Source organism: Pollicipes pollicipes, unplaced genomic scaffold, assembly GCF_011947565.3.
Source record: "Pollicipes pollicipes isolate AB1234 unplaced genomic scaffold, Ppol_2.1 Scaffold_3087;HRSCAF=3621_pilon_pilon_pilon, whole genome shotgun sequence".
Lineage (NCBI taxonomy): Eukaryota > Metazoa > Arthropoda > Thecostraca > Pollicipedomorpha > Pollicipedidae > Pollicipes > Pollicipes pollicipes.
Genome location: NW_023596225.1, coordinates 18,212,962 through 18,226,832, shown reverse-complemented (window position 1 = coordinate 18,226,832; position 13,871 = coordinate 18,212,962). Strand labels below are relative to the sequence as shown.

At 51.2% G+C, this 13,871-nt stretch overlaps 1 protein-coding gene across 2 annotated transcripts in view; it reads right to left on the bottom strand.

Annotated features, from left to right (window-relative positions):
• Positions 1-11,530, bottom strand: part of LOC119090350 (aldehyde dehydrogenase family 3 member B1) — a 30,280-nt gene extending 18,750 nt beyond the window's left edge. Inside the window, exons 1-2 of one of the 2 annotated variants that reach the window (XM_037213146.1) lie at positions 11,397-11,530; positions 10,757-10,818 (exon numbers count right to left, since the gene is read on the bottom strand). In XM_037213146.1, coding sequence (XP_037069041.1) covers positions 10,757-10,818; positions 11,397-11,448 — 114 coding nt within the window. In that variant the 5' untranslated portion in view covers positions 11,449-11,530. Of the gene's footprint in view, positions 1-5,356; positions 5,468-10,756; positions 10,819-11,396 lie in introns of those variants that run through there. The other variant, XM_037213147.1, reaches the window with a different exon arrangement.
• Positions 11,531-13,871: the final 2,341 nt, after the last annotated feature.

Sequence of the window (13,871 nt, the reverse complement as noted above, 5' to 3'; positions counted from 1 at the left end):
TGAATCAAACATCTCAAACTTTGTCATTAAATGGGAATAAACACGCCTAAATAGATGCCTTTGCTGTGGCTGAAAAGGCAAGCAGCAAAACTGGCATGGCCATCTAAAAGTTGTTACTTTTGGGGAAGGGACTGTTTCATGTAGCATACCCATTATTGCCCTTGACAGAGGTTAACCATGGCAATCAGAATAAGTTGTCCAAAAAGAATTAAAGCGTTTTGATTTGTATGTTGTCAACTTTGTCTGATGTTAACAAGAATACGCAAATGAACTTAACAAAAATGCAAGTTGAAATCAGCCAAAATGAGCTTTATCGTGTTTCTATCACAAGTGCTACTGTCAACAGATACGTGAGTTGAGATCATGTTCAACTTATGGGCTACGCTAAGTTAGGTTAAGTTAGGTAAGTGCATGGCAAGTGGCAATAGGAATTGTGCAAGAATCAGTAACTTACAACTGCTGCTTTGATACAAACGGATTAGACAGGATGACATGAAGTGAGGCCTCTTTAGGTTAGGCATAGTTGGGCTACTTTCATGGAAATAAGCATTGGTATTTTGTCAGAAGCAGTGACAAAATGTTTCTTTTCCCTGATCCCATCTTAACAGGAGCCATAGGTACGTCTGTTGTGTTTGATTTGGTAATGGGCTGATGTGTAGGAGTCCAAGGTTGTTGTTTTTGTTTTTGTTTTTTTGTGCTTCATGCTTGTTGGATTTTTTGTTATCATTTTGTTGTTGAATTCCTTTGTTTTGTTTTGCATTAAAAAATGCTGTGGAAGGGAAGTGCAAAGTGCAGCATCAAATTATAAATGTTACGTAATTTTTATGCTTGTTACACTGTCATGACATCACTATGCTTTAATGCACTCTGTTTCACTGTAATGGCCTAATATGTTTAAAAACAAAACAGTTCTGTCAGGTTGATGATACTACGTCCATGCCAACTTTAAATAGACGCCTTTGTTTGCTGAAGCATCAGTCACTAGCACATAACTTCCATCTTTTATGAATTTATTTTTTTACTCCCCCACGATCTTTTTGCAATGGAATTTTTAACTCCCACCCTAGTTCAAATGCGATTCTAGCTCACTGTATAAGAGGCAATACCACGCCAGTGTCACGGGGTACGATAAAACATGGTAAATGACAATAACACGCTCACAAAAAATCACAACCCATAGAAAAACAAGAGAATCAGCCTTAGCCACTCGCATCGAGAAGCGTCCGCTTCAGCGTCCGCTTCAGCTTCAGCGTCCGCTTACAAGGCGTCGCTGGCAAGGTTGGCATCTCGACTAGCAGCGTGCCGTACAGCGCCGCTTCGCCATAATGGTATCAGCTGTCGCCATGAATTGACTACGCTGATCTCGCGAAAAATATCCTTCATTGTTTCTATACAGAGGGTGTTATACCTTCCACACCCTCTATACAGAGCGTACAAACGGCATTTCTATGCAGAGTGCATACCTGCAGGATAAATCCTACCAGGTAAAGAGATAGAAAATCACGAAATCGATCTCTTGAGATCTGGCCGTACGGTTTCGTCTGTTTTGAAGGCGTCTCATCCATTTAAGACAAGTAATGTTGTAATGACATTCCGCCTTGAGCCTAAACCGACCGGCCAGCCGTCTCCTTTCAGTAGGCCGACTCAAGGTCCTGACGTGCACGAACCGCCCATACCAGGAATTCTGCGTTGTAGGCATCATGCATGGAGCTTTTGTCACAGGCGAAATGAACCATGGGCTTAAAGGGATATTATATTTCCCATATTTGAATAAGTAAAAGCAAGCATCAAGGCGATGAAAAAGTTCACTTGCAACTATTGATATACTTCAAAATAGAAAAGGCTGCTCTAGAAAACACAATTACTCTGCTAAATAAATATGCTCCTCAATACGGCCTTGCCTGATTGCGTCATCGTACCCTGCACCACCTTGATTGGGAACCAATTCAAGACCGTTACGTCCGGAAATCGTACTTCCGAATGACAAATATAAACGACTCCACAATTTTATTTTCCTTGACCATGATTGTTGCATGCATTGTGCTGTGCTTAAAGGGAATGTTCCACATTTGTATGGAACTTAACTAAAATAGCCATATTTTCATCAAAACACGACAGGGCTGTGCAGTTCACAGCCCTGTCATTTTTCAGACCTAACCTCTTCTAGTTTCTGAGCCACACGCCGACGAAGATGTGCAGATTACGAAGACTATTTCAAGGTCACTAAGGTTGGCCATGCGGTGATCAAGGCCAAGAAAATATAGTTGTTGAAGTCGTTCATATTTGGCGTTTGTGAAAAGGATTTTTAGACATAACGGTCTTCCACTGACTCTCAATCAATGCTGTGCACGCTACGATGACGTATTGAGGAGCATATTTACTACACAAAGAAATTGTGTCGTCTAGAGCAGCTTCATCACTTAAAACTATACCCAGAGTTATAGAGTTTATTTTATCACATCTGATGACTGCTTCAATATCTTCAATTGTGGAGCATTCCCTTTAACCCTGCCGAAGACGTCAAGACACCTCAGATAAACCCCCGCCCCATGTTGGCCGCAAGTTGACGGAGCGCGAGCTGTTTGGCGGACGGCCTGCGAGACAGGGTATTTTTACGGACGACGGCCGTCTTGCGTCCCTGGCCCACGTTGTTTACGCAGAACGCCGGGCGGCCATGACGACGGCTCAGCCGCTGAGAGGCGCGCGCAGCGACTGCCGCGTCTACCGAGTGGGCCTCCCACGGCAGGCTGGGCGGGGCAGGCTGGGAGGCGTAGACCGCAGCCGCTGAGACGCGCGCGCAGCGACAGCCGCGTCTACCGAGGGGGCCTCCCACGGCAGGCTGGGCGGGGCAGGCTGGGAGGCGCAGACCGCAGCTGCTGAGACGCGCGCGCAGCGACAGCCGCGTCTACCAAGGGGGCCTCCCAGGGCAGGCTGGGCGGGGCAGGCTGGGAGGCGCAGACCGCAGCTGATGAGACGTGCACGCAGCGACAGCCGCGTCTACCGAGGGGGCCTCTCCGGACGGGCTGGACGGTGCAGGCTGGGAGGCGCAGACCGCAGCTGCTGAGACGCGCGCACGGTGGCGGCTGAGTCCACCGAGGGGCGTCTCTCGGTGCAGGCTGGGCGGCGCGGGCTGGAAGGCGCCGACCGCAGCCGCCGTGCTCACGCCGCGCACCGGCCGTGTCGGGAGACATGGATCGGCGCCACACTACACACCGTATTGGCGGTTCATGATTTCGCAGTGTCAGCTGTTCATGATGGTGGAAAAGGTCACAGAAGTTGCTTGCCGAGTTTCACAGACAGCGTTTGGAGCTGGAAGCCTTGATCAAAGTGGAAAAATGACCAGGGATAGTGTGCTGTACCCGTCTGCCCGACATGCCGCATGCTAACAGCAGCTCTGCAGCAAATGACCCCAGGCCCTGGCGGCCCGGACCGGCTCTGCACGACCAAGCGCTGTCTCTTCGAACACCGACGCTGGCGAGCAAGAGGACTGGACATGGGGACACACCCACTGCGAACAGTCCGCGGACTTATCTAACATGGCGTTAGTAGAACAGATAAGCTGTCCCCAAAACGCTTCTGAAATATTCCAACGGTGAGCGCTGACAGTACATCACATTCCAACGCGCTCCTCAAGGATACTATTTCAACGGTACAAGTTATATATATATATATATATATATATATATATATATAAATTGAATACACACACACATATATATATATATATATATATATATATATATGTATAAGTTCAAAAAGAGGATGGACTTTGAGTGACCGGGGTTGCCTTGACTCCGAGGTGCACCCAACGACTGCCGCTGTCAGCACCCAGATAACGTGGGAGGTCACGGACCACATCGCAGTGTCACTGGCAATTCGAGTGTGCCTTTTGAGATTAAGAGATTGTGATAGCCGTCTCGTCGTAGCCTGCTCCCTCGACCCCACCACCCAGCCGCGCTGTGTGCTCCATCACCGCGCGACAGACACCGGACCTCACTGTCTTCTGCCGCTCACCGTTCGGCACGCCTGCTCGCCTGACCCAAAATCTTCTGACTGGCGGTACCCACCAAAGCCCCGTGTTAAAGCCTAAAATCCTTTTCTTTCGTGCAAGCTTTGCTACGATCCCAGCAGGTCCCGGATTCCCCGACTTCTCCCCGATCGCAGCCACGCGGCTGCCGCCAAACAGCGATGTCCTCGCGCGGCAGACAGCCGTAACGAGCGACCGAGGCCGCCCCACGCCGGCGGCGGCCGGCGCGTCACGGCGCCGGCGCACGCTCCTCATTTGCGCCGTTCAAAGAGGACGGGGAGTACCGCGAATCGCCGGCGCACGCTCCTCACCTGCGCCGTTCAAAGAGGACGGGGAGTACCGCGAATCGCAGAGCTCGCTCCGCCTGCGCGTGTAGCGATGAAGCTTGTTTAAGCACATGTCGTTTATCGAAGATGTTGCTATTAGGGCTTAGAGGCGCATCGGCAGCAGCGGTCATTATGAGCCCGAACTACGGTTGTGTAAACTACGTTGTATCATATATATATATATATATATATATATATATATATATATATATATATTATATATATATATATATATATATATATATGTGTGTGTGTGTGTGTGATATATATACATATATATATATATATATATATATATATATATATATATATATATATATATATATATCAAGTCGTTTTGTAGGTCATCCGAATCGTGCCCAAAAAGTACAAGTTAAGCACAGTCAACGGCCACAACAAGCAAAGTGTAAAGCATCTACCACGTAGTGTCCAATCACATGGTTGGAACTGCGTGGCATCATTCATGTAAGTGATCTATGCATGCCAGGATGCCGACCACAGCCGCCAATCCGTCGGTGAGTGTTGAATAACGAAGCGGTAGTGGCAGCTGGTGGGGTCGCATTTGGTCGTCTCGACCATTTGCTTGATAACAAAAAACAACGGATATTAAACATAACGGATAACGGATATTTCACAGTCACCCATCAAGGTTGGCCTAATTATGTCATGCCAGGACTTAAATGCGATCTAACATCACATCTAATAAAGCACCCCACTCCACCGCCAATCAAAACTTCAGTCCTCCCCTGCGCCACGCAGGAGCATCCCTCCGCTCCCCATGGCGGCGCCCCGGCCCTGCGAACGCCCCTGCGCCCGCCGGCCGACCGGCTGTGTGTGCTGCGCCACAGCGGAGGCGACGGCAGAGACGAGCGAGGCTCTCCCAGCATTCGCGGGGTTTACCACCGCTCCACGGCGCCGCACAAAAACGCGCCCCTCACAAAGCCGCCGACAGCTCCACAGCATCGCCCGGCAGAGGGCCGGCGCCTCGTCTTCGCCGGCTTACCGCGGGTATGTCGTACGTCGGGGCGGTCATGGTGCGGTGCGGCACGCGGCTCCGGCAGTTCAGCGGCCTCACGCGGCTCACTCCCCACACCGCTACCGTCCGCGGCGCGTCTCCCAGCCCGACTCGCCCGCCGCCGCGGCCGGACCGTACGGACCCCGGCCGGGCCCGCCCTTCGCACCGGATGACGTCAGCTGCCAAGGTCGAACCACCCCCCCCCCCCTGCCCCGCCGGCGGGAGCCGCACGGTGTCGACGCACGCACCAACTGCACCAACACGCCATGGGCAGGGGGAGGACAGCCAGACCTGGTCTAACGAGAGGAGACAAAGGCACGGCGCAGCGCGAGCGCGAGGTGGGCGGGCGGCGCAGTTCGCCGTGTGGTGCGGGGTATCGACAGGAAGTTATCGACCGAAGGAATGCTGTATGATTGCGATAGGTAATGATCCACAGCTGCTGCGCACAGCCGATCTGGCTACGCCGCTCTCCAACATGCTGCAGATTTCCGGATAATACCTCGAGCGGCACATCTCATACGCCGCAAATCGACTCGGATGGCGCCACAGGAATATCAAACAGCGCATCTGATCGAACGGCTGGCAAGCGGGCGGTAGTGCGCGATCTCGACTGGAGCACCGCTACAGACCCCGTCCGTGACCTCCGGGACTAGCCCACTACCCGCCCAGTCCGCTCCTACGCAAACCCATGCGCAACACTGCCGTCGCGTCGGCGTGTCGTCGACTCAGCGTCGCCGGCGCCGCGTTCTCCCTTCCTCATCGTGCGAGCGACATGGAGCCGCGCAACTGGACGGCTCGTGCGGTCGGACGGGTTCCCGCCAGTTCGTGGCCGCCGGCCGGCCGGGGTCGCCGACGGAGCCGCGCCGCCGCACACAGCAGACACGGGTCTGGTACGGGTCAGACAGGCCACTCCGGCTCCTGAGACAAGCACCGGACCTTCCAGACCTGCCCGCCGTCCGGCGCTGAGGAGTGTTCCCCGTTCGCTCCGGTCCAGGCTGGGATGGGCGGCCCAAAAGAGAGGAGGCGGCCCTGTCAGGCCATTCCAAGTCGGGTCAGATCAGATCAGGTCGTGTCCCGTCAGGTCCGCCAGCTCAGCTCAGCTCAGCTCCGCCTGGGTCAGGCCTGCACAAAGCCCCGCACTGCCGGTCTGCGCCCATCGGCGGCACACACCGGCCGGCGACAGCCACGCTGGCCTGACCAGCCGGGCTCACCGCTCAGGGTCGTGTCACAGCGCCCCACGACGCGGCGCAGCGTCAAGAGAACCGCCCGTCACGGGGGCCGCCAACGGTGCCTGCCCGGCGCTCGAGGACACAGCCGAATACGCCAGTCACAGCATGACGGGTCCTCATTGTTCGCGAGCGACGCGCGGCGCTTCATTGACGTGAGCTCATTGCATCACTCCACGCGATGGAGTATTCGAAACTTGGCGTGGTCTTATCAAGAAAGTCAAGTTTTGCGTACAGTGCGGCCGCATTGTTTGCGTGCGGACGTTTTTCAGACGATGAGGTACCAAGTCACCCGGCTTATCCCAGTCGGCCACGGCTTCGTCTCAGGCGAAATGAACCACGCAGCACTATTATGGCCGCGTCCTCCACCACGTGGAAATGGCCGAGAAAACAGATGGTAAAACGTCCACGGTAAAGGTGACGCTTGTTTTCCACATGCCTACTTAATTGAGTGTCCGACCTTTTTGCCTTATTTCAGAAGCATACTGGTGAAACCTGAGGATCATTTGGTTGGATAAAAGAATCCGTTGTTTCTCATGATGGAGTCATGTCATGAATTGGAGTCATGAATTTTTATTATTTTGGAGTTAAAATTAACCTGGCAACGCTTTGGAACAGCACTACACTTCTTCCTTTCTTGGTTGCCCCGGAGTGTATCTTGAGTCCGCGACAACTGCCGTTGTCCCAGTCGCCATGACAACGGCCGTCATCACGACGATAGAACCTGCTGAGAGCCGTTGTCAGATGTTACGGGTTAGAGGTGCGACTTTTGAGCTGTTTTCACCGACGGCATTAGAAACCGGGCAGAACAAAGTTTAGTACAAAGAGACTCCAGTATTTAACTAGAAAAAGGCTGTGCGTGCAAGGTAAGCAAGATTTCCAGTTAGTGCTGAACATTTGGTGTGCAAATAACCTCATATAACTAAAACGAGCAGCGTCATAAGAATGGGAAGTGCATTGTCTGATACGTTTCAGCCAGCCCTTTTCCAATATTCCAGACAATAAAAGAGCCAATATTTTGCAAACAAGCTTACAATTACACAACTGATTTGAAACGAAACGGTACTTTCTAGAAACCACACAGTGCTTTGTTATGGAAGTGTGATGGTCGCAAATAATGATCCAACCTTGTACTCGGTACCTAATCGGCCACATAGTTTAGAGCCGGCTAGTGAATACTTAAACCCTATCCAAGCTTAAAGCACCTTGTGAAAAACCTGCCAATATTTGTAGACTGACCTAATATATGAATGACATTGTGTGAAGGAGTCGTATTAAGTACCTACGGGACACGTCGTATAAAATTATTTCTGATAAAAAATAGTTGAGCAACACCCTTTGTAGCGGGCGATCGCACTAGCGCACCGGTGCACGATAGTCTTACCACAGCCAGCACAGCGTCCAGCCTGGCCAAAGCCAAAACAGAGGTCGGCCAACTAGACTGTTACCGGCCAATCCCATCAAACTAGGGAAGGGCCGACGACACCTTCAGAGATGCTAGTAAAGGTAATTTGTCTGAAAGGTAAGTTCATTTTTCAACGTTTTCAGCTGTTATGGTTTCAAAGAACAAATTCGATAATCTGGGCTAAATCCACGAAGACCCGGCACAAAATCTGGGGCGGTCACCTCAACATGGGGGCGGGGGGGGGGGGGGGCACAGCTGGCCACAAGAGATGCAAAGTTCCAACCCAGCAGAATAACAGCTGAGAGGTGCGAGAAAAGCGTTGGACAATCGAAGAGGCGAACGCGCATTCTGATGTTTGCAGTGTGAGGAGCTTCAAACTGAAGGGGCTCACACATAGCGTGTTTGGTGCTGTCTTTCCACGGAATTTTACGAGCAATATGGAGAACATACGTTCCAAAAAAACGCACTGATGAAAGAAGCGCGGGAATCAGGGAACAGGGGGGCCAGGTGGAGAGGGGCTGGGTCTCCAACTTTCTGAAAAGTTGCGAATAGCGCTAAGGGTGGGGACTGAAAAAAATCATGCAACAATGGACACTGGCACGCAACTTGGGAGAACCCCCAGTGCCCGTCGTCGTGGGAAGTACAGGAAGTAAGGAAGTGGCCTTCTGTGCGAAATTTTGCACTTTTAACCCGCTTTGCCGGAACGTGTGTATGCGTTTGACGATTTTGAGTCTCTAAGGTTGTGAAGGAAAGTCCTCAACGTTTGGCAGCATGACCTGTTTGCTTTTGAATTATTTGATTTCAACATGTGATAAACGTTATAATAAGCATAAACCAAGGATTGATGCATAAGCCAAAGACTTACATCTAGGTATCTCTCCCAAAACAAGAAACAAAAGAGCAGACAGAAGTCACTTCAGAGTGACGAGTCGCTCATGCCCCTTCCCCCCCCCCCCCCCCAAGGTGTCGCCGCCCCCGCACAGGAGCCAAACGGATTACGTAGGAATTTGGTCCAAACTCGCAAGGGTTCGGGAAACATTGGCTTCGCACCTCCCGTCTGAGGAAAATTATGGCCTTTTGCCTGTATTGTGGCACCAAATATTTAGCCCGGAGTCGACCCGCGACCCGTGTGCAGCAATGCCACAAGGCGTCCACAGGCTAGTAAAAACACGGAAAAGGTGAATGTGGTGGACGCCAAGACGGCCACCTCGGTCCCGAAAGACGGCCACCTCAGCCCCCTTGATCCCTTCGTCGCTCCTGTGGGGCACAACGGGGCACGGAAATTCTACTACACTTAGGGCTGGGGTCAAGGGTCTCAGTTCTAAGGGACCTAGCATAAAAATAATTAAACTACCCAATGGGAATGAAGAATTGAAACATACTTCCGGGTTACGGATACTATCACTGTCATGTCTGCTCACATTGCGTTTAGTTGGGACACTCAAATATTTACATGGCTGTACATTATTTGTTATACCTAGATGGCACCCATGTAAAGTGAGCCTGGTCATCCCGTTCGAAACGATGTGGATAAGGAAAAGCTACGGGGACAGTATCCGGATTTTGCAACACCATGCAGGCTTATGATAGTGATACAGAAGACCTCCTGCCGTACAACACCGGCAGGACGTCATTAATGACAGCAATCCTTCATGTGGTTTCGACACGAATGCCGAGTCTACGCTCATCCGAGCGCGTATTCCCACACCTTCAACCGTGGTCATTCATGAACCCGCCTCAGCAAGCGCGAGAAAACGACAGCGGTCCAGCCCCAGCCCGGTCTTACGTCACAGCGTTTCCAAAACAACACCGGTACGGGCCTAAACCCGACGCGGTGAGCGGGATTTCCAGGCCGCGGCTGGACCGGCCTGTCGCCCCCGCCCGGGACGGCGCGCCCGCTGGACGGCGCCGGCCGACCCGCCTCGAACTCGCTCGGCCAGCCGTGACCGTCACCGCATCGACAGCTCGAGCCCTGCCGCCGCCGGACCGCCGCACCGCCTCCGCCCGGGACGGCGCCGGCCCACCCGCCTCGAGCTCGCTCGGCCGGCCGTGACCGCCACCGCATCGACAGCTCGAGCCCGGCCGCCGCCGGACCACTGCACTGCCGGGCCGCCACACCGCCGGACCGCCGCACCGCCACACCGCCGGAACGCCACACCGCCATAACCGGCAGGATACGCTGCCGTATAGACAACCGCGCACCGGGCACACATGCGGCGCACAACAGAACAGGCGATATGACCATCGGCCGGTGATTCGTGCGCTTTTGCCCAGCCGAGTGCGGGGGGGGGGGGGGGCAGCCGTCGGCTGTTGAGACGGTCAGCTTGTTCCCTCCCCACCGCCTCCAACCGCGCCTTCCACCACACAGCAGCAAGAGGTCGCGCCAGCGCTCGCAACCGAGGCGGCATCCCAACCACCTCTACATCAGTGTCCGGTCGTCGACGTCAACCTGTCTCCGCCAGTGGTCGCCACCGACGGCTTTCCGCATCTTTGGCCCAGTACTCCAGGGGTGCACGCGTCGCAAGAGCTGACCGCAGCAGCTGTACTGAAGTGACCAGTATAAGCTCCCGAGCGCGGGTGAATGACATCCTAACGCAAGGGTCTGCTCGCGATAAGCCAGCGGCTGATCACCCGGTCGGGTATCCGCTGACATTGACGCCACCACAACCGTGGACCACCAACACGGAATCGGAACGGAGCCTGCCCGTTTGCGAAGCTGCGGCACGTACCTACGACGTGATTGGTCAGAAGACTTACCACTGGGATCGGGACCATCTTGGATGAGCCGCCGGAGCTGCTGCCAGTGCCAGGTCTCTCACCTAGAGGCCACAGATCACGGGTCAGAGGTGATATGGCGGTGTTGCAGAGGGCATAGCTGACACACGACGCAGCTAAACCAGACAGCGCTTAGCCCACGCTGGGAGCATTATGATCCTGGACGAACGGCGTCGAAGGGCATTATGCCCCACGGTATGGGGCACAGCACCCTCATAAGGCGAAGCAAAGTCATCAGGCAGCAATGGTGGTGACAACCATTCCAATAAATGTCATATGAGGTATGACAGTACGAAATTCAGTGGCAGAGCTGGGCAATGGGACTCTGCCAGTCACCACAGTTCATCACCTGCCAGCACCATCCCGAACACCAGAGCACCATACACACCAGCACCATCCAGATCACCAGAGCACCACACCCACATCCACCAGCACCACCCTGATCACCAGAGCACTACACCCACCAGCACCATCTTGACCACCAGAGGACCACACAAACCAGCACAGTCCTGATCACCACGGCACTACACCCACCAGCACCAACGCGCGCACCCCTTCCTTCAGGAGCATCAGCCACAGCGAGTGGGCCCGCGCCGAAGTCAGGATGGCGCGGCTCACTCACCAGGCCCGTCGCCGGTGGGCTCGGTCACCAGGGGGTCCGTCTCCGACGTCATGGCGGGCGTCACGCGGGCCGTGGCGGCGGCGGCGGCGCGGCGGAGGCCGCGGGTCGGCTGCAGGCTGAAGTCGGACTGGTCCGAGTCAGTGGTGATCCTGCACCTGCAGCAGGGTTGTGGTGCTGGTGAGGCTGAGCCAACACACATGTCTGGGAGGAGATGGTGACAGGCAGTATTAAGTGGCTCCATACCCAAGACAGAAACATCTTAATTTCTCCTCACGTAATTGCAAACTTCCCGGCCCCTGGCAGGATGGTATGTTATATAGCATTTTGATGTTTTCTTCCATGCCCACTGACAGAAAATCCACTAGTGATTTTCTAGCATAATGTAGCTGCTAAGCATCAATTTAAATTATCACCTCTTCTAGGTTGAGTTATCTGTATTCTTAAGCACCCACAAAATGAAATTTTGGGGAACTATACATACAGGCAGACCAGCACCTGGTGACTAGCACAAATTGCTATGCTTGGTAGGTATGAACTGGGTATTATGCTATTTTTTAGAATTAATGGAACCAGATAACCTAAACTGCATTGTTAATAAGAGCAAAAAGCATTGAAACAATCATTTCAAGGGATTCACTTACCCTAAATCAATGAATCTAATGTTAAAAAACAGCAAAATCAGGCAATGCATGTTTAAGTGTAAGCTCTCATACACCTTCATTTGTATTCACATGCATGTATCCTTACCCACCAGTTGTAAATAACTAAACCTATCAAAGTTTATTTATTTGTTCTCAAATGCACAGAAGATGTTAATCATATAATGCTTTCTTAGCCACAACATGCCAGAAACAATCATACTATAACAATCTTGAACTCTTCCTGAAGACACCAAATGAACACAAATAATATGCCACAACTTTCATTTACCTAACTTAGGGGCCATTTTTGATTCACCTCTCTAACTCAGAAAAAAAACATTTTTGGTAGGTCTAGTTCTTTGCAACACAGAAAATACGTATTTCTTATTCACTGAATCAGTCACTCCAGCATGTATAGGACGGGGTATAAAAATAATACCTGCTATCACGCCAGAGGCATGATTATGATCTTCTCATCAGTCATTGCAGCAGAAGAGGAAAGTTGCATCCATCCAGGCACACACCACCAAATACCCAAGTATCTATTGCATTGAATGCACAGGATGCTAACAAACTTCTGTTCCTTACTACATGCTGCCTCATTTTGTATTTCACCACTAACAGAAGGGGTCAGAAATTTGGGTACCAAACATGTTTGGAGACACTGGAAAGTTTGCTTTCAAACACCCAAAAGTATTTTCTTTTTGACTTGATAAAAAGTTACAAAATTTCATGTCAGACTTATAGCAAAAACTGAACCAACTTCACAAATATTGAGTCATTGTTTGATGGATGTTAGACACAGTGAGTAGCAAAGTGTACAGTCCATGTTCTTAGTATTTATCACAGGTACCATCATATTTCCTAGGTCTGAGCCTAGAATGTGAAGATATTGCTCAATGTTTAAAGGCCAATCTACAAAAATCCATCCACTGCAAAGGAAGTCTACATAACATGTGCATACTGGACTTCATGCCTCATTGCACCAAGTTCAGTGCAAACCAATCTGTGCTGAATTTTAAAATGAATATGCATAACAAATTTAAGGTTATTTTTCATTGGTTTTACCTTTAAAACATTACAATTCCTTGAAACACTGGCTCATTGCATGCTGAAATAAGTGGCAGCCCTGCACTGAACTCAGAGCTGTCAGATTTACAGCATTAATAAAGTTTTTATCACACTGTTGCTACTATGCAAGATGCCAGTCACCAGGCATGATCTGCATAATATGTTTTATAGCAGGGTTTGCTAAAGGCTCACAAAATTACTTTTAAAATATATGCTGTGCATGCAAAAAAATTGGCACTATACCCGTAAGTGCCCAGGTGAGGCGATGGTAAGAGGTGTTTAAGACAGAATTACTCTCATGTGAAGCACAAGTCTGGGTGTGCGCGCTCATTTTTTTAAAGATAATCCAAACACACACCTCCAAAAACAACTAACCGGAATTTATGCTGAGTGTGACGACGTTCATGAATACCCACCTACCTGGAAACAGCTTAAAAGGCTGTTTTCAAGAAATCATAACTTATCACCCATAAGGCACGTCAACCTACCTATATTTTATGGCTCAGTAAAATGCACACACCAACCGAAATACCAACAATGATCAGCCCACACAACGCAGCGCGTTCGCTGCATCTCGGCGCACACGGGACAAAATAAAGCTGCTGCAAGGTTAATGCTATTTGTCCCGTTTCTGATATTCTTACAGTCATCAATTTCCATTTTTGTCTCTTTCTGCAGTCCGAGTGGGATCAACGCGCTCATCGCCACCTGCATCCAACCAAATCCATAACTCAGCACTGGCCGACAATTAATCAAGATAATC